At 39.5% G+C, this 24,791-nt stretch overlaps 1 protein-coding gene across 1 annotated transcript in view; it reads right to left on the reverse strand.

Moving 5' to 3' along the window:
* ppp2r3a (protein phosphatase 2, regulatory subunit B'', alpha) overlaps positions 1–24,791 on the reverse strand; it is a 65,270-nt gene that overhangs the window by 21,928 nt on the left and 18,551 nt on the right. Inside the window, exon 3 of the mRNA XM_056743499.1 lies at positions 5,120–7,774. Within this exon, the coding sequence (XP_056599477.1) occupies positions 5,120–7,282 (2,163 nt within the window). The 5' untranslated portion in view covers positions 7,283–7,774. The remainder of the gene's footprint in view (positions 1–5,119; positions 7,775–24,791) is intronic.

The raw sequence follows: 24,791 nt of genomic DNA on the forward strand, positions 1-24,791 counted from the left end.
CTTACTCACTTTGTTGTGGGTTTTTCAATTCTCATGTCTTTGTTTCCTCCTCTGGCTGTTCTTGGTTTAATGCTCAGAGCGGGCAAACTAACTAGTCTCTATCATGCAGGCTTATTTTCTCTCATTAACACATTTACATGGAAACACTTGGCCCACCAACAAGTCATTGCTCTGTGGTCATTTTATGTATACAAGTTCTAGCTAATATGTGAATGACATTTAACCATACTTACAGAATTTCACAAAAGGACAAAGCTGAAGGCTTTACAGGATCCTATAAAGCAAGGTCTGAAGATAACTTACTTTATATGGACTTAAAGCAATGTTTCGGTGATGCACAAAAAAAACCCTTCTTATCCAGACTGGGCTGCTCTCCCACACTCAAACATATTTCAGATGTTGTTTGCTAATGTCTATACTCAAGTAAAATACGAGGGCACTCTGGAGCTCTTCTTCACTCTCTATCTCCTTTATCTGAAGTGTTGTGTCGACCCGACCCACTCGCAGGAACAGTGTTTCCCACAGAAAGGAGAGATTGTGTAAAGCATATTGTGACGTCATGACGCTGTGTTTGCGTTTGGTGGTCTAGTTTTGGCATCTGTTTCGCTTATATGCTCTGATCATATTATATTGTATTCTAACACAGCTGAATGCTATTTACACATATTACCTGTTCTGTGGTCAGACATAAAACGAGTATAAAATAGTGACCAACTGTTACTTTTACTACTGCTTAAATCCTGAGGTATAAACGCCACATCGTCTGACAAAATCACAATACATTCACATTCAAGAGCGTTTTGGAAATATAAGCCTTCTTGTTTGTCTCATGCAGCCTTTACTGCCATTGCTCTTCTCATCCATGTGTTGTTGTGTTATTAGCGCTTTTTTATTTTATTTTAAAAGTCACGATAAACCGGCCATAACATCGGTTGCTGTTGACATTTATGTGGAAAGGCAAGTACAAAGAGGAACGCATGAAAACACCGACACATTTTAATTTGCTCACCGTCATGTGAGAAAGGCGCTGTCGAGGTGCTGCAGGCAACATGAGAGAGAGCCTCCGAGCACTCGCAACTCTACAATGAATTAAGCTGTTTTAAATACTAAATTAAATATGTAAAAGGGAATCATGAAAAATCTATTCATGGCGGCCAGTGTTGATAGAGTGGCAGGTTGGGATGAATAAATCATTATGGGAAACAAACAACACATTAATATTTTGTTATGAGGAGTATTACATTTTTTTATTCGTTTTAAAACTGGCGGAAAAATAATTGTATTATTCAATTCATTAATTAGACTATGGCGGGCCGCCATAGTCTTATTAATGTATGGCAAACACTGCAGGAATTTTGTCTGGCCAGTGGTGACCGACTGTGATGTGTCTGTGGCTCTCAACGTGACTCACTGGCCTGAGCTCTTGGAAGAGATCCTTCTGATTTATATTGACTCTAACGCTCCCATTGCCAAGCAGGAGTTCCCTGTCACTATGGAGATTAACGGCACTTCCTGACAGGTGCAGTGAAGGACATATTACCTTGTCTGCACCATGTCGTCATACCAACAGAGAAAGATCCACTCCGATCCACTGTGGAGGGCAATGCCTCTGGTCAGGCTTTATATGTAGGCCTTAAATCATTGGGTTTACTCTATGGAGACTATTGCATTTTAAATATAGCCATGGAAATATTAAGACCATTTAAAAATAAATTTTAGTTTTTCTGAATTTACTATTTGTGGGTATGTGTTAAGGTTGATCATTTTTCTTTATTTCTGTGAACTACGAACAATATTTCTACCAAATTTGTTTGCAGTAAATGAACACTTGAGAAGCAGGTCACAATAACGAAGAATTTAAGAACGGGAATGATATTTCAACACAACACATGCAAAAACGTTATAAAGACTACAATATATTACCACAATTGTAATCTATACATGTTATAAATCTTGTAAACTTTGCAAATTTAGTGCAAATACATCCCCTGGATGTAACTTTAGGCCACTAAGACTGTAGACTTTTACCATAAAGAACTTGAAAGAAACCAAGAAACAGAGCTGCAGTAAATAGACAATCTCATTAGGAAAGCACAAACTCCAGCATTCAGAGAAAGAGATTATACGTCAACTAGTCATGCAAGGGAAGGGTCAGGGTTTTTCCAACCCACAGGACCCGCTTTTATGAAATTATTTGGCCCACCTCACAAAATATATATTCCCAAATATTTAATATAGGCTATAGGGAATTTTATATGTTTTTTAATTTTGTTTTTATTGACCGGCCCCATCGTGACCCGCAAATTAGGTGACAATTTCTTTACCCGCCGCTTCCCGACCCGCGAGGCCTCGGGTTATGAGACGACTCACGCATCACTACAGTCAACAATGAGACAGAGGCAAGAATCCCAAACCCAGATTGACTTTCCACTTTCAAGCTCACCTGCTGTTTGGGCTAGCAGTGAACCATGTTAAGGAAAGACACACACAAACAAAGACCACACTCAGGTCTGTAGAAATGCACAACAGCAACTGTTTGATTTGGAGCCGTTTCCCCAGGTGCTAAAATGCTGACAGATGGACCACAACTGGATCCATTCCGTACTTTTGTGTTTGTGATGACACACAGGAACTGAATGAGATGAATCATGGAAAAAGGTTGGTTAAACACCAGGGTGCATTTGGGACATTGCAGCTGCACCGTGTTAAAGATAAGACCCTTCCGCAGATTCTCATCATAAACAGCAAACGTATCTGACACTGCTCGGAGGAAGAACGCGTGGGTCAAACCTTTCTCCGGCCTTGTTTATCTCTGTGATTGGCAGCTTTGTGTTTAAATGGGGCAGTGGGCAGGGCTCCTGGCGTAGTGCTCTTATTTTTATTGCTCCCTCGGGTGCCAGAGAGGGGATCGGGTGAGCAGAAAGCTATTCCCAAACTTAGCTGTCACCCCCACAGCAACACTGGTTCCGTTTTCCCTCTGGCGACAGCCAGTCTCTTAGTGGAAGGAAATAGTAGGCGGGAGCAAACTGATTTAGTCCTCCTGACACCTTTGTCTGCGGATGACAGGGAGGAGGAGAAGTGCCCTGGGCAAATCAACACCATTAACAGTGTCCGTGCCAAAATTCCCACTGCCTGCTCTTGCTGTGACCTACGGGTGCTCTCTTAAAGCACGGTGTGTCCACTACACAACTGCATGACTACAGCAACACAGCCTGGTCCCAAAATAACATGTGGACCAATGAGAGGCTGCTCCTGGATGATGTTCATAACAACGTGCATGTTTCCAATCTAAACATCTCACTCTAAAATTTGTTATATGAAAAAGAAGAATTTTTTAGATGAAACCCAGTATCTAGCAGAATCATTACAACTTGAAGAAATAAAAAACACTTCTGCAACGTGTCTAATATGGAACTAAAAACATCACAATAGTCATTAGCCATATCTCTCCATACAAATAGAGGTGTGCATGCGTGTGTTCGAGCTGGTGTGCAAGTATGCGAATCATTCACCTTAAGGGTTCTTAGTTATGCACAGAGAAGGTTCAGAAATAGGACTGGAGGAGGAGCCCCATTATAAGGGGGGTTCCACTCTTGACAGATGTCATGGCAACGTCATAAATAGCATGCCCTAGATAGAGCTGAACCGTATTGGTTTACAAAGGCAGGGAAATAAACATGTGAGGATTTACCAATGTGAGAAAAGATGATGGAAGAGAGAGAGAGAACAGAGGACACATAAAGAGCAAGTTTTAAATGTGCCATGTGGATTGACACAGGATATAAACAGCTTGGAGGCTCTTTGGAAAGTTGACAGTTATTAATTCTTAAAAGGTCATGAAACTCATTTTTGAAACGTGAAAAGATATATGTGAAGACAAGGGTGTGATGGATTTCCATGAATTTGACAAGGAAGGTGCTTTATGTAGACGATTTTCTACTGGCTAGTTTTCAATTTACATGTTGCGAACGTTACAAAAGATCTGAACGTGTGTATGTCATAACAAATGACATGTTGCAGTGTCAAGTTAAGTAACGGTCAGAGTCGGGACCTGGTGAGCAATGACAGGCTGGCACTTATCCACCATTTCATGGATTCTTTACGACACTTTAACAGAAAGAATAAATAAGGATTATTTTTCTTATACCATCTACACTTCAGAAATTCATATCATTCATATAAACAAATACTTTCTTGTCAGAATCTCACCCAGGCCCCCTGAACTAGAGTATGACGAATTGTGCTTTCTTCTCCCCACCATGATGGATGTGAATAAAATGGGTTTAAGTTGACAGCCAGCTTCAGAAGACACATGATACTGACCCCACAGTTAGCTGCAAAGTGCCTCTCTGCAATCCACTAGCGTTGTCAGCGGCAAGACACTACCGCTATGACTGCTTCTACACACTCATGTCAAAATAATATCAAATAGTGTGTATGTTACAAATCTAGCCTATTACAAAGGATTGTGAAAATTTACAAGGTAAAGGCTAAAATATAAAGGAGCTGAAAACACGACCAAAGATGGTTATCCATCCATTTGACATTAAACTATCAAACCAGTATTTTGGACAGCTCAAAACCAGCATTTAGGACCGCTGTCGTTCATTTACCCAGAGCTTTAAGACACATATACAATACTAGTTAAATAAATAGCAACCCCAGAGACAACTTTTTGCAAAGTACTTCAAGATTTTAAAACTAGTGTAGTATATTTCAGCAATTATTCTAGGGATAGGCAACGTCCTTGCTGAAGTGCAGATGTCCTGCATATTTTAGCTCGAACCCTAATAAAACACCTCATGTCAAACCTCATTTTCAAGTACTGCTAAAAGCTGTGGTGAGATTTTTTACGAGTATTTGATTAGAGTTGGAACCACTCCAGAATCCATTATGGCATTATTCTGATTATCAAATTAATTATCAAAAAATAATTAATTAATAATGACCCATATTATGAATACCACAATATTCCAAAAAGAAACCTGAGCTCTGATGGGTTCCTGTCAACAGTATAAAGGTTCTATTTTTGCACAGCTAATGGTCAAATGGATTTTCCACATCACGGATGCATGCCTATATGTATCTACATGCATTCATCTGGTTTGGACAAACTCACCCTGATGACTTCAGGCATCTGTTGGATTAGAATCGTCGAGCCTGTGTCCCTCAGAGTAGATGTACTTGTAGCTATGGCTATAGGGGCACTTGAGGGTGTTGGTGCAAGTGTGGACTTTGGTGTTTCGACAGGCATTGGTGTGGTTTCAGAAGGAGGTAAAGGCAGTGGATGTGAAGCCACCTCTGCTTTGGTGGTGGCCAGCGTTTCCTGGAGGAGACGCATGACCTCACGCTCCTTAGACTGAGTTCCTCTCCCAGCCCCACTTTCCACCAGCTCCTGAGCAAAACTCTCAATGCTCTCAAGAATCCTGAGAAGCAGCGCTCCATCATCCTCTTCTGTGGCCTCAACTCCTGGCCCAGACTGCTTGGTCATCGATGGGCAAGAGGAACCTGCTGCAGGTATATCTTTAACCCTTGAGCTGTCGATAAAATGCTGGTGCTGAGGGGAGCTGCTGGTCTGCTGGGCACAGTTCCTAAGTTTAGGGGGCAGTGGAGGCTCCTTTTGCATGTTCTGGGAAAGACACTCAAGGTCCATCAGCAGCTTATCAATGTCATCCACTCCTCCTTTTGAAACGTGTGAGGTTGACTTTGGGAACAGTCTGGAGTCCAGGCTTTTTGACAAATACATCTGATTGATTGTTGAATCATTTTTAGGCTTGAATGCAGTTCCATTCCTGCTAAGCTCATGAAGTTTTTCTGAAACGCTGCCACTAGGCTCAGAGTAGCCAGCTGGTTTCTTGGAGTACTGTCTTGACTCTAAGACTCCACAGCTGTGCTTACCATCCCCCTTACTTGTCCTGTCTGCCATCCTACCCACATCTCCATCCTCTTCCTCAATATACAGCATCTCCATGCCATCTTTACATAGGTTTTCGCTACTGGTAGACAAAAGAGAGTTGGAAGAAGAGAATGTGTCTGGTCTGCTGGTTGGGACCGTGTGGTGGCACATGAAGGGTGTAGAACAGCCGCCACTGGAGGCTGAAGGCAAGCTGCCATGTTGAAAACCATTAGTTGACGGAGATGTTCGTGCTGACAAACCAGGGAGGCTCTGAATGGGTTTCAGATTGCTTGCAAGATCCCTAGAGCTTTCTTGAGGTTCTGGTTGGGGGGATTTGATCCGAGGCTTTGTGGGTGGAGGAGATTGAACCACATCCTCATAACGTGGAGGTTGCTCATTGCCAAAGATGGGGGAGAAGGGAATTTGTTGTAGCCCATGTAAGCTATTCACAAGTTCAGCGAGCTCACTGTGCTCTTGCCTTCCAGCCTGTCCTTCCAGATCAAGAGGAAGTCTCTTCAGGTAGTTGGAAAGACGTGCCATCACGTTTTTATAAATGACCTCAGGATTACTTGAGTCGTCATTGCCTCCACCCATAGACTTTCTTTTGATACACTGTTTGATGATGTCAGTACACTTTTTTAGATCCTCTGAGCACTTGAGGAGAATGTCCAGGCAAGCTTTAATATCTTCTCCTGAGGCGCTGCTGTCTGTTTTAGTTTTCTCCAGAATGCGGGTAATTAGGTTCTCCTCCGTGAGGCTGTTAAGGTAGAGTGTGGCCATATTATTTAAGTTCTGCTCCAGGGATGCACTGCGACTCAGCTTGTGCTCTTCTAGTACAGACTTCTGAAAAAGGCCAAACGGAGGACAGTTCTCATCATTGCCAGTGAATTGGCCATAGATGATGTCTAGATCAGTAGACCTCCTACTAAAGGAATCTGGCCTAACCTTACGGCCCTTTCTGAAAGTCACATGACTGGACGAATATTTTATCTTCTCAAATGAAAACTCCTTGATTTTCCCACTGGCTAGGTTAATTGCCTCGCCTGTAATATCCTTAAGACTGGCTGAGCTTTGGACGGCTGATCCTTTCTTGACTCTAGGGACAACCTGGTGGTAGTCGTCACAAAAAGCACCGGGCCCGCTGTTGCCATTCTCCATGGTTTTCGACTCATGAATGCTGATGGGCCGGTCAGAGCATGGTCTGGACATGGGGGTATCAAGAAGCTCAGCACATGTGCTCCGGTGAGCCACTGTGCAGTTAAGTCCATGTTTAATGGCACCGCAGGGTCCATTACAGTAGTGTACAGTGTGTTGGACACGACGGTCGATCACAACACTGTTGTAACAGTTTATGCTGCTGACCACAATGCGATAGGTGGATGCCATGGTCTTTGCCTATTCATAAATCCGTAAATCAGTTTATGTGATGAAAATGATTCACTTATAAACAATAAATGCTATAGACATTCATATAAAAAAGTCCAAAAAAGCTAAATTGCTTTGCTTAGCCACACACTGATTTGAAGTTACTCCAAGAACTGCTGCTCATGCTGAATTCAAGAAAATAAGTATTTCCATAATGATCCTTCACCGGTGCCCCATAGTTAAGGGAAGCTGCACTATAACATTTTGTGGCAAAGCTATCCATTTCTTAGCATGGGCCCCAATGTCCTAATGATAGGCCTGTGTGCAGAGCTCCAGATCATCCCCCCTGTAGACAGCGGAAGCCTGTGGGCATAAAGACGTCCTTCGGATCCCTGTCCAATGCCAGAACAGCACACCTGGTGACAGCTTTCTGGCAATGTGTTTAGCAGATGTTTTGGACTTCCTCTTTGTTTGTCTTGCTTTCCTGCTTTGAGAGTCCAACGTGAATGTCACCTGTAAGTAAAAACACAAAAAGATGATGAGGGAGATACAGATGGCACTTATTTAGAAAAATCAAAGTATATAACGACTCTGAGACCCTAGGATGTGGAACTGCAACCAAGCAATTAAGAACACTGAATATCTGGCCTTGCTCTTCTTCAGAGAAAGGGCTCAGTCAAAGACCAATTGATTGAAAGAAATGTTCTATTCTTGAGTCATAAAAAGGACAGTGTACACAGACTTGAAAGCATGAAAGTGAACCACCAATGAACCGCAAACCACATCTTTCAACCAAAAATGAACAGAGAAGTAAAATGAAGAACTGTAATAGTTGTATAGCTGTAATACTGTAAGACTGACATGTGGTTATGAAAAATATCTAAGCCTCGGGCATCTTGCGACTCCTGTGCTATCAAAAGCAGTCTATAAGCCATGTTCTAAGAGGCCCACTTTAGTAGAAGCTGTTAAAGAGCTTGTGATGAAAGAACACAGACACTTCATTAACATTCTTTGACAACACCACCCCCCACCACCGTTTCCAAAATAGCAAGTTTTCCTAAAGAGAAAGTTGTCCACAAACGGCACCTTAAACAATACTTCTCCCATCAAATAATAATAGGCTACTTCCTTTATTCTGACAATAGCAATTTTTTGTATGGTTTTATATGTAATGCTATGTTTGTGTTTATCCTCAAACTTAAGGAGTAATGCAACCTAAGGAGTAAAACAAAATTGTCTTTTATACATATTCTTGAATGTAGAATTGTTTAATGTAAAGATTTAAAAAAGCTTCTTACTCGGCCCTGCAGAGGACAAGCACCTTCTGAGAACAAACGGCACTTCCTTACACCTACCATATCTTATTAGACCAGAAGTCTCCAGAAATATTTTTCAATATGAATCCACTTATCTCTATTGGTCAGTCAAGATATATATCGGTCACAAATAACCATGATTATTGTCTTGCATCCAAATAAGGTCATTTTAAGCGAATACTCAAATGCAACATTGTGTTAAAAGAACATTCCAAATAATCTCAGTATTATGAAGAATATATAGTTGCTTCACACAACACTCAAGTACAAATACACAGCAATTAAAGGTCATCATTTACTCGCCCTCAAGGGGTTCCAAATCTGTATAAATGTCTTTGTTCTGCTGAACACAGAGAGAGATATTTGGAAGAATGCAAAAAGTTCTTGGCCACCATTGACTACAATGTTACAAATTACAATGGTAGACAGAACTGCACCAGAAGTGTTTGCTTTCCTACATTCTTAGAAATATCTTATTTTGTGCTCAACAGAACAAAATAAATTTTTAAAGTAATTATAACTATGCTACTATGGTAATAAATTGTGGCCCAGAACTGTTTGGTTACAAACATTCTTCCAAATATCTTTCTCTCTGTTCATCACAACAAAGAAATGTATACAGGTATGAAACAATCTGAGGGTAAGTAAATATGGACAGAATTTGTTTGGGTGAACTGTCCCTTTAGTTTATTTAAGTGCAAGGAGAACCTGCAAACCACACCGTTGGTATTGTGTATGGAGGAACTGTTTAATGGTCTGGCCCTGCCTGGCCAGTCTGTGGCACTTTTGTCTTTATAGACAGTCAATGCTTTTTACAATAGAACACAAAAGAAGTATTACATCCATAAAGGACAGCCAGCCAGCTTCAGCATAGCAGGATTTACATCTGGAGGTCATGCAATTATAAACAGCTTCCCCCACTATAAATATGTTTTTTTAAATCATAACGTTTTTCTCCTTTTAAAAGTTGTGAGAAGTTCCCATGGTTTGAAATAAAAGAAGCAAAATCCACACCAACCCTTGCATATCATAAAAATAAATGAATAATAGAAGAACCCAAAATAAGCTTTCTTCTTTAATACGTAGAATATTTTAATCTTTATTTTGATGCATATGCATATGCATATTATGGGTAAAACCGAAATCACATTCACTGAAATGCAGTACAAAAATATAAGGACATAAATTTCAAGTCAACAGGTCAGGCTATTCTATTAAAGAAAAAATCTGATGCGATGACAGACAATGACATTTTAGAGGATTGCATATGCTTTCAAATTTGTGGCTAGTCTGGGATGGGCGTTTGATCTAGCCCGTCTCTATGCACAATGCAAAGTCCATAAATAAACTGTTCAGTCTGGTGTGGAAGAACTGAAGCCCAGACATGAACACCATTTAACCTCACTCAAATGATCTAAAATGCTGTCTGCACGCCAAACCCCATCATCCAACAACACTGCCTGACCTCACTGATGCTCAGAATAGGACCAAATTACTGAAGCTGAGCTTCACCAAACAGTGGAAGCTATTAGAGGACCAACTCTCTTTCAATGCTAATGGTTTATGAAATGAAATGCTAAACAAGTTTAAAAGGATGGGTGCCCACATAACACAAGCCGGCCGTACAGTGTACATTTTCACTCAGACAGGCTGTTATATGTATATCACTCCTGCAGGAAAAGAATAACAGGCATTTCTTTGTTAAATATCTAAGGTTAAGGTTCTACGTAAACATAAGGACATTCGTGGCTGACAGTTGTGCGTGTCCCGGTCTTCCATGTGCAGCGTTGAGTTTCTCAGTACAGACTCGGTAAAAAACTTGTTTATCGTAGAGGATAACACTCTTGAGTTCCTGTATCCCCAAAACAGACCATCTCAATAACACAGTGTGCTTTCAAAGAGGGCCTTGACATAGCTGGTTGTCAAGTGAGGCTGAACTCAATATGACAGGATATGTGTGAAACACACCAAAGCAATGGGTTCTTAATGACCATTTAATGGGCCGATCAACACATGATCCTGCAATTTCCCTTGCCTGCTGGGACGTCTGTTGGCCTGGGTGGATATTTCTTTTCCATGTCAGTGGGGGGCCAGAGTCAGAGCTTAACACCTGCACATCACAGAGGGAGTATGGACACCCATACTAACACATTATACGTCTGATGGGAGTCTTCTTACCGCATAGGACCTCCCTGGTTTCATGACTAAACCTTGTTTAGCTGTGTTGGGGTGGCTGGTATTGAACAGTATAAAATTTGAGAGGAAGGTTCCTGGAAGATTCGGTTTTAATTGTCAGGCAACATTCTTTATCTCGGTTTAACGCTGTAATTACCATGAAGTGATTGTTATGGAGAAAGCTGCTCGTAAAACACAAACACAAACTGTTTGGAGAGTGAGACAACATCCACCCACACTTTGAAATGTATTCCTCTGGAAGAAGCATAAGGCAAAGATGCACCAGTGTCTGCCAGGCACCTTTTTCTCCTCTCGCCACTTTCACACAGCACATTCACTCCACATTTAATTACAGAGTAACACTCGCATACTGAGAAGTCGCAATGTTTTCTGTCACAACCGACAGCGGTCTTCAATTTCACGTCAAGATTCTGGGCTGTGCAATGTTGGTAGCACAGTCACGTCTTTCACAAATAATGCCTCAAACACCTCATCCTCAGCGAGAATGCAGATTTTGATACTTTTAGCAGGTGGAGCAATAAATCATGTCGGGCTGCTTATACTTGGCCCTATTAGGAAGTGAGAGATACAGTATAATGTACAGATCAATAAAGAATCAGCAACTGGAAGCCCAAGAAGGAGAAAACGTGAGCTTGTGTAAGCCCTTGCTTGTTAGTGGTCAGACCCGTGCACAAACTGCTAAGGGGGCCTGCAGCAAGCTTTGTTAGTCTCAGCTTGAGTAATGACTTGCAAAAGCATTCGCTTGCAACAACAATACGTTCGTAAAGGAAGGATTACTGGTTGACTGGATACTACTACCTCACACGGTGACCAGGATGCACATTTAACCCTCAGAGCTTCAGGGGATAAAGTGAGATGGATGCCTGAGCCAATAAGAGGTCAGGAAAAACTGAGATAACAATTTCAGTGAAATAATACAAAATGTGAAGTGCTTTAATAATATATAGAAAGTAAGATTTGGAATGGAATGGAGCTATTAGAGGATTAAGGTTTAATAGGTTTTAGACCTTACAAAATTGCCACAGAGTGACAAAGCCTGAACCAATTTCCATATCACTATAGCTATTATCAGAAATTTACTTTCAAAAATGCACTTCGACCAAACAGGGTTTAATATGCACATGTCATGAAGGGATATATAAACGAATTAAAATTAAAAAAGCAATGCATGTAGAAGCTTTAAAAAGATTTGCATCAGTGATGTACATGTTACTGCATCATAATCTTTGCAATTAACAACATTCAAACAATAGCTGTGGTTGGAGATTATACATTTTTGTACTATCAGCATAACATTTCCCTCAGGTTTCATGTTTAGAGATAAGGTTAAAACTTGTTTGACAATGATAACTCTTACAAAACAAGATATATGGGAGTATATTGGAAGATTTATTGCAATATATTAAATAATTCATTTCCACGTGTTTATACACGGCAATTCCATAAGTTTTACTCAATAAATTGCGATATTCTATTTTATTAAAAATATATTAGTCTATATATTCTATTGACAATCTATAACACACCAAAGACACAGAAAAACATGTCTTTAATATAGTAATAGTTCATGTGAAATATAACTTGAGTAGGGTCCATTTCTTTTTTAACTGTAAACTTTTAATTTTGCCTCAGTAAACTCCTAATTTAGTTGTTTTTATTGTGTAGGATTAAGGAAGGTTAATTACTTTCTAATTAAAGCACATATGAATTCTGCAATGAATTTGTGTACTTTGATATAAAGTTTAACCGAAAAATATATATTTTCTTAATGTAAGGAAAGACGATGATGATGATCCAGGAACATATCCTGCTCTGTACTACAAAAACAGATAATATCAAAGACAAAAGAAGGACACCCTTCTTAGATTTCTTAGATTTTTTTACAAGCCTGAAGCAATATATTTAGTGACCTAATTCTATGATCCTGTAAAAAATTATGTCTTATTCTTCCCAAATCTTTAACAAAGGATCTGAACATTTTTGGAAACATGAATTATACCCATACAGAAAGGCAAAAGATTATATTTCAGAATATTACTGCAACAGGAAGAACTCATGAATGTAAATAAATCTTAATCAGTACATATTATTAGTGCAGTTACTTGTTATGAAAAACCATCGGTCAAATGGAACAAAAGAGAAGAGGTCATAGCTGTTCATGACCTAATGAAGACATCCGTACAACATTAAAGCCCAGCCTACAGAAACAAGACCATTAACCCTCTGCCACTACAAAGCAGCCTTAGAAAAAAGATTAACTGATAATCTGGTGCTGAAGCTGCAACAGCTCCTTAACTGTAATGACTGCATTTATTGTGCACTGTATTTCTTATCAGGTACAAAACTAAACATCTGCTGAACACTACCTACTCATCAAAGTCATTGACGTCATTGACTAACTAATTGGAGCTCATGGAGACATTAGACAGGGAAATCAAAGACATGCTAGCAATGTCCATTTTGTTCAACAGACAAAACTAATGGTGCCAGTACACCAAGGATTCGCTTTCCAGATGTATCTTATCACGTGCAAGCCTATGTATCGTATTCCATTCCTCCTCTTTTCTTCTAACTTCCTGTATCTCTTATTTCTCCACTCGGGCCCTACAGCAGGATTTAGAAGATTAGATAATGCTGCTGTCCAGAAGCTTTTCACAAAGGGCATGGGATACAGACAGACAGCATGGGAATTTATAAGCTCCTGACCCAGGATTGAGCTCAAGAACAGGAAGTGCAGATGGGACAGTTGTAACTTCACAGCTGTGGAAAAGAAAACCTGCAGAAAACTGAAGATTCAAACGGAGAGAAACGTGAAAGAGATACACAAAGCTTAAAGAAAGTGTCTGGGCTCTACAAGCAGCATGCAGGACTTTTACTTATTGCTATGTAACTCTTACACTGTGTTGTAAGCGGAGTGACTCAATAAAGACCAAATAAAGCTACCAATTACATACAAATATGACTTTTTGTGCCAACCGGCCAATGTTGTGAAAAGCATGTGTGAAAGGACATCTTGCCAGTCGATTTGTTTCTCTGGCGTTGCACTAGGCCGCTCCGTCCACAAATTTGGTCGGTCCAAAGACCCACTCTAGCTTGATATCTTTTCATCGTGCATAAACACATTAACAAAACATGTTAATAACGGATGTCTTGCACTGCCTGTCATCACTCTACTATAGGCCCCTGTGAAAGAGACCTGACAGGAATTGACTTCAAATATCCACTAAAGCCCTGTGGCCTGTTGGCCATTACTAGAAAAGAAAACAACTGTTCAGTTAGAAAAATTGCCCCTTGGATAGAAATTTTATCTAATTAAATACAATTTACAGTAAGTGTCCAAATAATTGATGAAGGGGATGTAGGGAGAGTAGATAGAGATCTTAATGGAGACTGGCGCCCAGGCGGCAGTAACTCAAACCTGGCATCTTGTAGCGCAGCACCTTGCCACTTCAGTGACGAAGTAGTACGGCTGCCCAGCTAGGATGATAGACAGCCACAGGAGAGCGGCGTACTGATGACACAGTCTAGCAGGATAGACACATTAGTGTCCGGTCCGGGAATGCAGAGCATTGCCGACTCATTCTCAAGATCCATCCACACCAGATAGGTGCTTTCTGCTGGTCTCCACATCGACACCCCTTAATGAACAGATCCTTTCACATGATGAAGCATTGCTGGAAGAGAAATGCTGCTGTTTCCCACAGGAGGCAGGTTTTTTTTGAGTCCTCCAGCTGTTCAGAGACTTTCACAATTTTCATGGTAACTCAAGCCAGGATGAGAAAAAAGGGGAATTTTATTTCAAGCTAAATTTGGGGGTGGGGATATGGATCCACAATAGAGCGAGTCTATGAGAAGACAACAAAATATTCTGACACATTTACTTATTTCACATGTATTTCTATTTGACTACACTATAGCCAAACTCAAATTGTGTTTGAGGAGCTCCCAGAGCATATACTGGGTTTGTTTAGGTTACGTTCCATCATGCGAATGAAACATTATCTTCTGGACGCTGACATCATCATCATAACCAATAAGAACTTTCTTAATGAGAAAGATTTCATATAACAAGTGCTGAAAGGTACAAACCTTCAACTGGGGAGAAACGGTGTTTAGAAAATCTGCTGAGCAAAAACCATAAAACTCCCTGAGTAGTTCTGCCATGTACATCACGTGGTTTCATTTGAGTACCAACAAAAGAAAAGTGTAACACCTCAAAAATATCTGTTCTTTCAAACCACTTTTTTATTAAACAAAAAGACATGAAAGTCCACTCATTACAGTCTTGTACAGTGAACCAGAGAAAATTCATTTTCATGCATGAAAACCAAACAACTGGCATTATAATTTTCTGTCGTAGCTGTTTCTTTCACTTCTTAAGAGAAACATACTGTATTTTAAGTCCTTAAGGCTAAAATACACTACAAGACTTTTGCTCATATTTAGTCAAGATTGTCAGTCTGGACTTGTTGCAGAAAGTCTGTGTCAGTCTGCAGATTTGATCAGTAAGTGTTTTTCTATCTGAAACTTTAAATAGTCTGCAAGTGTATGATGTCTATTTTAAAAGAAATCTGTTCAGATTTTTTAAGTTTTGTAGTGTTTCCCAGCCATTAGTAAAACAACGTCTTTCTGGAAGTCATGTTAATTCTACCAATTTAAAGCACACCCAAAAATAAAAATTATGTCATACTTAACTCACCCTGTTGTCATTTCCAATGAAACATCAGGGTGAGTAAATGATGATTTACCAAAGACCAAAGAAAGGAGGAACATTTTAGAGACCATTTAAAAAAATAAGATCTGAAACCAGAAGTTATAAAACAAAAGAAGCTTCTGTCTGTCTAACAACCAACAAAAGATAAATGTATTTTAAAGATTGTATTAAATTGATTAAAAATAAAAGACGGACCATCCCTTGTTTGTAAAAACAGGTAGCCCCCACACCACTGGGTATGTCAATACTGACCACCAGCAATTATGTACTATGGCTTTTCCTCATTTCACAGTGGTTGAAATGTAGAAACAACCATCATTAGCTGAGCTGTGGCCAAAGGAATTACCATAACAGACACTAAAACCAGGTATTCAACCATGGCGTCTGAGAAAGCCATTGCTAAGTGATGTGTGGTCTTCTAAGAAAGAGCTTGTGTTAGGAGTCAGGTTTCAGATGAGAGCTCCACTTTCAAGATGAGCCACAGAAGAGCATGGTTTTACGGTCAAGAACATCTTTAGACTTTCACCAAACCACTCAATAAATCACAGCTCATCACAGCTGACCAGATCAGATTAAGCTATCATTTACACACACACACACACAAAACATCTTGTTTTATGTATTTGTATTAGGGAAAGTACTGTACTGACCAGCAGTGAACTTTATTCATAATGTACTGTGTAATTTACATACAACTTACTTAACACATAAATGGTCACTTTTAGGACAATGGATTCAAACATGGCTTTCAGATTTAAAATATTAAAGGTATAAGAATCAGCTTCTTTAAGATATGTTTCTTAACATAAGAAAAAAACTGCAGTAAGTGTACAAAAAGGAACTCTGTGTGCGTGAAGTCTGGTTTTCTCATCTGACGGCTCTATACTTCAGTGGTATGCTTGCCAGCTCAGCGGCGGCAGTCTAGATGTTTGTGTGTTTGTTCTTGAAAAGGGATTAGCATATAGACAGAGAGAATGAGTTGGTCAATGAATGAAGGAGAAGGGGGGTAAAATAATTAAGAGAGAAATTGGAGAAGAAGAGCAAAGCTATGGTACTGTCAGGACTTATTTCACATCATGTGAAAAAGAGGTTTACATTTAAAACCATCATTAACATACCAGCATCACAAAGCCCAAAGAGTTTGCCGTTCCTCATTTAACACTTCAAGAACTTCCAAAAATTATCCCTTACAAATTGGTCTATGGTATCTAAAAGGTTATGTGACAGGATGTCAATTAGTGAGATGAACTAGTTTGTCTAGTTTAGTCTAATAGATCTGGCAGCTTTAATAAGTTTATATAACATTTATTAAAATGAATTTAGAGATATGATGTCTCAGAGGGTGCTTTAGCACACAATAAGAGACTGTAAGCTATGGTGTCTAAATATATAAGCAAGTTAAATTTAAGACTTTTTAAGACCATTTTAAGGTCTCATGAACTGTGCTTGTTTATTGTTTTATACTGTTGTATAAGGTCTACGTTTGACGCTTGTGTGGTTTCTACATTCAAAAACATCGAAATCAATAAGTAATAGGCTATTTTCTAACCGGGTTTAGAGGCCGGCTAAACAAACACTTGGTTTTAATGGGCGTGCAGCATTGCAGACTTGGAAGTAAACGCTCTCTGCTTTGATTGGATAGCAATTTGCGTAGTAAACCTAGTTGGAGCCTTCTGTGAATTTGGTTAGAGACGTAACGTTAGGTTACACATTAGAACCATTCGCAGTTTTCGCACGGTATTAGTATTATCTTGAGATCTCCAGTAATTTATAAATTACCTCCCCGCATCTGTATTTCGTATGATACATTCTCACGGGATAAGTTAAGCCTCTGACTTACTCAAATTTACTGACTTATTTCCCAGACGTTGTATTGCGTTAAATGAGATGTCAGCATTTGAGACTAGTGATTGCAAGCCGGACAGAAGATCACAGCTGACGCAGGTCTCAAATGTTACAGGAGTTTCCACAATAAAAAAACAAACAGGAGACTGGCGGTAACTTATGGATATGACCCAGCACCGGAAATATTTCAAAAACACTTCGAAACAGCCTCCATTATTCGCAAACGGTGGATAAAACCTTGAAAAATGTTATATGAGCCCGCCAAATCACAGATGCTGATTTGCATGAGATTAAGATAATAAGACAACCTCTGCAATTACTACAAATGACTAGAGGTCCCCAGGTAATACTAATCCCCTGCGAATAGGGCTCAGGGTATTTCAAGCAACTCTAACAAAGCAATAGTGACGCATAGTACAAAAATGTTTTACCCACATAAGATTGCTGCTCAATTCTTATCGTATCCAATATTGACAGCACAGCACTGCTTTTTATTTTGTCTCTCCGCAAATCCAGCGTTGACCTGTGCCTTGTTCACAAAGGAATTTGTTGTGGAATAAATCGAACAAACGCTCAATGTTATATCCACGTGAGCTGGAACGTCTTTAAAAATTAACTTCAACCACATATCCATAGGTTGAATCCATAGGAAGGCTATCCAGCAAATGTTTTCTTCCACATCCAGGCATTGACTGTACAATATTTTGCGATCTTTAACGGCATGTTTATTGCTTGCTCGCTTTATCTGGTTCCGCTCAACTTGTGTTACTTCAGAATTGTCAGGCGCGAACCACTGGGCGGGGCTAGAGAAGTAGTCGTTGATATCCCTTCATGGTCAGATCAAACACTTTTGCCAGTATGGGGACACGACTTGTCTCCCTCTGAATTTGAGTGCTGGTGAAGGGTTAGGGTTCCATTTGGGTGATGTGGAAAATGTCCGCCTCATCTTCGACAGCAACTGGGCACTCTTGAGGAAGACGTGACAGTCCATCAGCATTGCCATGGTACTTCATACGGTTTAATTCAATTTCATAAACATGAGCACAAAGGAATAATGCCCAACGCTGGAGTCGTGCAGCAGCCAGCATTGGAACACTTTTTAAAGGTTTGTGATCAGTGACCAATGTGAAATTAACTTCTCAACTCCCCACACCAAACTTAAGCCTTCCCTATCAATTTGAGCATATTTGGGCTTCGCAGCAGTCAAAGATCTAGACGCAAGTGCAATTGGCCTCTCTGTTCCGTTTAGCATTTTATGAGACAATACAGCACCGATTCCGTAAGTTGAAGCATCGCAAGCAAAGTGTAGAGGAAGACTGGGATCATTGTGCGTTAATAACATTGTTTCTGATGTGATCAACGGTTTAGCGGTTTTGGAGGCTTTGTCACACTTTTTGGACCAAATCCAGTTACTTTCCCGTTGCAGCAAGCCATTTAATTGATGTAACTCCGTGGAAAGGTTTGGCAATTTATATATATATATATATATATATATATATATAATTATACATATAATTGTGAAGAGAGCGAAGCTGGCTCACATTTTCGGGCCTTGGTGCCTTCAGGACCGCATTCACTTTATCTGCCGATTTGTGTAGGCCGTCATTGTCAATTTGGTGTCCGCAATATTCAATTTAATCTTTCAAAAATTCACACTTTTATACGCTATAAATCCATACTGCGAAAGCCTCAAAAGAACAATGTTCAAATTCTCCAGATGGCCCGTGTTCAAATTCATAATTATGGCATGTGACGATAATATCGTCAAAATTGCACTGTGTGCCTGGAACACCTTGCAGAACTTGATTCATGGCTCTTTACCACAATGCAGGAGCTAAAAAGACCCCGAAGACAAGTCGGTTGTAGCGAAAGAGTCCCCTGTGCGTGTTTATTGAGAGGTAGTTCTTCAAGGGTGTTCCATTCTCATACGCAAGTACGCCTGGGCCGGGTCAATTGTTTTTAAACGCTGCCCACCTGATAAAGATCAACAACATCCTCTATACAAGGCAACGGATACTGGTCCACCTGAGAAACTAAAGATTTTTTGAGGAAACATGACCAAAATATTTAAGACCCGTAGAATCAGAATGTAATACTTTTTAAGACTTTAAAAGGCCTTATATTAGGAAAGCTTTATTTAAGACGTTTTAAGACTTTTTAAGGACACGCGGTCACCCTGGTAAGCACTGTAAACTCTTCATATAAAAAGTGAATTCCTTTTAAAGTCAACCTAATATGTCCTGCAGACAACCCACTGACTAGCTTATTATAAATAGATGTAGTTTTGCACGTCCCTAGTGTCTGACATACCCTTTAATATTGTGGCATATCAGGCATGGCTGGAAAGACTTGTGGTTGAACATTTCTTCCCCTATTGAAAGTAATACCCTGTTTTTTGCTTTAAGACTGAGTCAGAGGTCTATTTCTTTAATCCAGATACACAAGACACATAAATAGGCTTCTGGAAAGTTTGTGAAAAGTAGCAAAAGGCCAGAGGAGTAGAATTACAGCATTTAAAAGCCACTTGACCAAGACCAAAAAAAATCTATTCCAATGCCACCACTGCATATCCATTGCCACCACCAATACATTGAATGACCGTCTGCTGCATTTGGGAAAAAAGTTTAGGAAACTGTGACTATGCTGAAATGTTGCACAAAGTTCGTAGATGCTCAGCCCAGTTTGAAGAGTTATTTTTAACAATAAGTCATTGCCTTTGAGTTCTTAAAGGAATTTTCTGCAGACTATATTTTGATTCTGATTCACTCTCTGACATAACTCTAGGCTACATAAAAAACTAACTTGATCTTTTTCAGCCTTTTGAGTCTTTTTGGCTTAATTTCTGTTGCTGCAGACAATATGCTGCTTTACGATTTAAATATAATTTGTGCACTACATGTAAACTATCAAATTCAATGCAATGAACCAGCTGTGTTGGTATTGGTTGGTACACGTTTTATGTTGGTAAAAAGTAAACACCATTAATTTACATGTACATTTAATACCAACATTGTAACTAAAGTGGATTAAAAATCTGCAAATCTCCATACATACTGTGAGACCCTAAACAGTATAGGATGTGGTTGAAAATCCACAAGTTTAAATTTACAAGAAAGGGGGGACAGAGAACCTGACACCTACATCATCTTCAACAGAAGTTGGAGTAAGTCTTGGTAAACCTCAAACTACAGAGAAAAACCTAACATAGGCAAAGCAACAAAAATATAAGTTTTTTTGCCATTTTCAAAACGAGAAAAAATGAGTCATGCCTTTTCTTACCCAGCACTTCCTGGGGATTTGAAAAGAGCTGGACCTTATAAGGCCGAGTGGTTTTTTCCTTCCTCCATCGAGTACAGCCTTAATAAATAACCACTCTATCATGTCAACGCGGGCCCCACTACAGTTTGTGTTAGTGCATAAAGACTGCCTATGGCCGGATTCACATTTTGCGCCGGCATACGAGCGGTCTTCATTGAGATGAGAACCATACTATAAACCGTTCTTTCATGTCATTGGTCCAGTAAATGAAACCGGAGTACGTCAGTCTTAAATGAGAGACCCTTCATAGCCGCAGGTGTTTTAGTTCAGTCCTTACTTTGTCTAATAACAAAGGGACCCACATAGTGATAGTTCACCCAAAAATGAACATTCTGTCATATACTCACTCTCTTGTCATCTCAAACCAGAATGACTTTCTTTCTTCCACATAAAACAAAGGAAGCTATTTTGTATTTTAATAGTTAAATCATTCTACATATTATTTAGTAACTATAGTACACTTTTATTGGGTCTTCTGGTGTAAATTTATCCTACACGTTTCTTTTATGCTGGTAGGATAATCTGACAGGGAATTTATGCTGTAGATTTATTTTATTTGTTTATTTTGTCGATGTGGTTTAGATTATATTATATTTTCGGGGGTTGTGAGACATCGGCAATATATGAGAACAACGCCCAGCCCTAGTGCCGGTTATAAAATATCTTCTGTTCTGCAGAACAAAGAGTATCGTACAGGTTTCGAATGACAAGAGTGTGAGTAAATGATGACAAAAAAAATATTTTTGGGTGAACTATCACTTTAGGTCAATTCACAACTAACAGACAGATGCGACAAACAACAGAATGGATAGAAATACAACACTTGTACTACTGTTGGGGTAAAGGTTTATTTTGTAGTATTGCAATATTTGAATTATGCTTTATTAATAAGCTCTTGCCAAATAACATTTCTAAATATTTATTTATTTATTGAGATAACATTCCAAAACAAGAATTCTCCAAAATAATTCAAAATCTGCTCAAAAAAAGTTCCATAAGCAACAAATATAACAAAAATATAAGCAATGTCCCCTGTTACATGTATGTGTGCTCACACAAGTCTGATGTTGCTAACAGTCTTTTGCACCTCGGTCCAACCAGAAAGGTTTATTGATCAAGATAAATGTGCCTATGGAAAACTTCCAGAGCACACCAAGAAGGGGGTCTTCACAAGGCATTTGGGTTGAGTAAGAGGTGGTGTGACATGGAGTAAAACCAAATGAGAGAAAGAGCTGTGAGAGTGTGTGTGCATGCATGTAAGCATACAGGAGAAATTCCCTGAATCCTGGATCCCTTCTCCGGACTCTAAATAATAATCCTGTCAGACAGCTGACCTGAATTTGTCTGGTTCATCCACAGCTGTAGCAAATCTTAACCTCCTCACTACCTACAAACTTAAGACTTTATAAACTCTGCATATTGTCTATAAAACACACACCTTTAGACATATCACAAGTCAAAGCATTCCTCTTGTAGACTCTTCACATGAAAAATCTACAATACTTCAAGGCATTTTCAGCCATGGGGTAGTAGTTCAACTGGATCTAAATCTCTGTTGTTCTAAAAGTTTCTGCAGGTCCACTGTCACACTAGGGCACTAGCAGCACCCACGTCATGAGTTTAAATAGCAGGGAACACACAAACTGGTAAAAATATCTGCCTAAATGCACTTAAGTTGTTAATATAAAAGTGGCTTCTTCAATTTTCAAAGGCAGCTAAAGACAAAACACGCAATGACATCACACACAGTGTGCTGATGCTATGGTGAATAAACATCTGAGATCTTCTACAGGACACAAGTTTTCATCTTTAGCAGACAAGAGACAGGAGCTAAATGCGTTGTCTGTAACCTACGTCTGACCTCTCTCAGCCTCCCAACACTAACAAGAGACTACAGTCTGCACGCACTCTCAAAGCTATTGATTGCACCATCATCTTAGTTAAAGCCCTACAAATCACAATTGTATTCCAACACAGAAGAGGCCATACTGAACATTCCAGTACTTAACATTCAACACACAGCACACTTCCTGCTGGCCTACCAAAACAGCTTTGTTCTTTCATCACCTAAGACATATACACCTCTCATCCAGGATGGCCCCATTTACAGTCAGATTTAGGTTTCGGACCACAAAAAAAGTAATAAGTGCTGCATACAAGATTTAGCAGTAAATGTGGAAACAACTGAGACTATGGACTTAGACCTACAGTACTTAAGCATCCTCAGTGTTAAATCGAACACATATATGGTTGTGGAAATCTTAAAGTGATTACCGAACACAGGAAGTGCGAGAACGTCAGCCCTTACACTTATACTGTTCAGTCTGAAAACGTTTTTTCCAGAGGTTAATCAGGAAATACAGAACAGCGCTAATGGGCTTTTAAGTGTTGTCGATAAAATCCATGAACGTCGACAAGGTTTTTAAAAAACTGGTAACATTTACAAGAAGAGCAGAGACGATAGCCAATGCTTTAAAATGCCTTGTTAAAGCTGCTTTATGCATTGCCGCAACAGCATGTGACGGTTACCACTGTTTGAGATCAATTATCTCTACAGGTCCGGCAATTCTGGACCGCCATTATTTCACACTGAATTGCCCAGGGGAGTTCGACCATTTCCTGACTGATCTTAAAAGCTCCAGATAAAAACAGCAGAACTGTAAAAATATACAGCTGGCATGTAAATGAAACATCTACAGTACACTGCCATCGTGATAAGGCTTATCGCTGCCCAATTGCTCTCAGCATACACGTATCGGCACGTCAACACGGTCTATATATAAAACTCTTTTTATTGTTTAGTATGAATTGAACTTTAGACAACACTTTCCTTTTTCAGCATGTTCCCAGGCTTGTTATCTGTTTTTATTTCATGATGTCATTCGGCAATCCCAAAACAAACACGAACAACACTAAGAGACTACACCCAAGCTTTAACCCCTTTGAAAAAAATCTGAAAGCAATGTAAAGATGAAAACAAATAAAATTGCCTGGCACTGTAGTTGCCCAGTAAATCACGGTGCCCAATTCATATTCAAAAATACATGCACGCACCACAAACACTGTATGTAATATAAAGTCATTACAGTTTTTTTATATGTTAAGTACAATATTGCACATTATCACTTATTTTCCCATTTTATTGTAGACAACATAAAAACAAGTTGTACAAATACATGTGTTGGCACAGCGACTAGACCTTAGTAACACCTGCTCTCAATGACACTAATAGGTCAGCCATGACATCTCATACATCTGCTTTATTTTCTCTGGAGACTAATACAACCTTTTGTACTAACTAAATTAGCACATTTTCACAGATTTCATGTCTCGCAGTCATTCATCTTTTGTAAACCGTCCATGTAGTAAAGTCATTAGCCTACTGCTGCTGTCTGATGGACGTGCCAGGGGCATTTTCCAAAAATTACTGCACCAAATAGGAACTCTCAGTCCAGACCATGCAAATCTCAATAATGAATTTAAAAGGACACTGCTTTTGCAGATGTTTGATTTGTGGCTGAGCTTTATGATGAGATCTAGTTAAAGAAATTCAGCAAAATGTTGAGCCCTGCTCACGCTGATGTCAAAGCACCTATTCATCTCAGCGCTGATATTTTAAAGCTCATAAATAAAGAACAGGTGCTGTGACAGCTTGATCAATAATCATGAGACCTCAGGCAAACTGTCAATATTCCAGGTGGAGGATGTTATATAGGGCTTAAAACATTCACTCCTTGCTTCCTCTTAAACTCCCCGTGAACCGGAAGTTGTGATCCGTATTCTGACGCATTTCCAAGTGAAATGGAATTTTCCGGGGGATCGAACCCATGACTATGGAATTGCTAGTGCCGTGTTCAAACCACTGAGCCATAGGAAAGCAGTCTAACACACGTTATCTAAGATGGATAGTCACTACAGGATGGAAGTTTTCAGACTTTAATTAAAGATTTGAGATGAGAATGACCCACATTGATAAACTATTTACAATAAACGCTTCAATATTTCATGAAAAAATAGGCAGGTATTTTTAAGTTCACTGGGACCTTAATCTGGGCTTTAAAAAGACGTAATGCTGTGAGATGCAGGACAAAATAAGGCAGTTAATGAGGAGGATATTGGACCAACGATCTGGCACGAAGCT

This window comes from Triplophysa dalaica, chromosome 3 (assembly GCF_015846415.1).
Source record: "Triplophysa dalaica isolate WHDGS20190420 chromosome 3, ASM1584641v1, whole genome shotgun sequence".
Classification (NCBI taxonomy): Eukaryota; Metazoa; Chordata; class Actinopteri; order Cypriniformes; family Nemacheilidae; genus Triplophysa; species Triplophysa dalaica.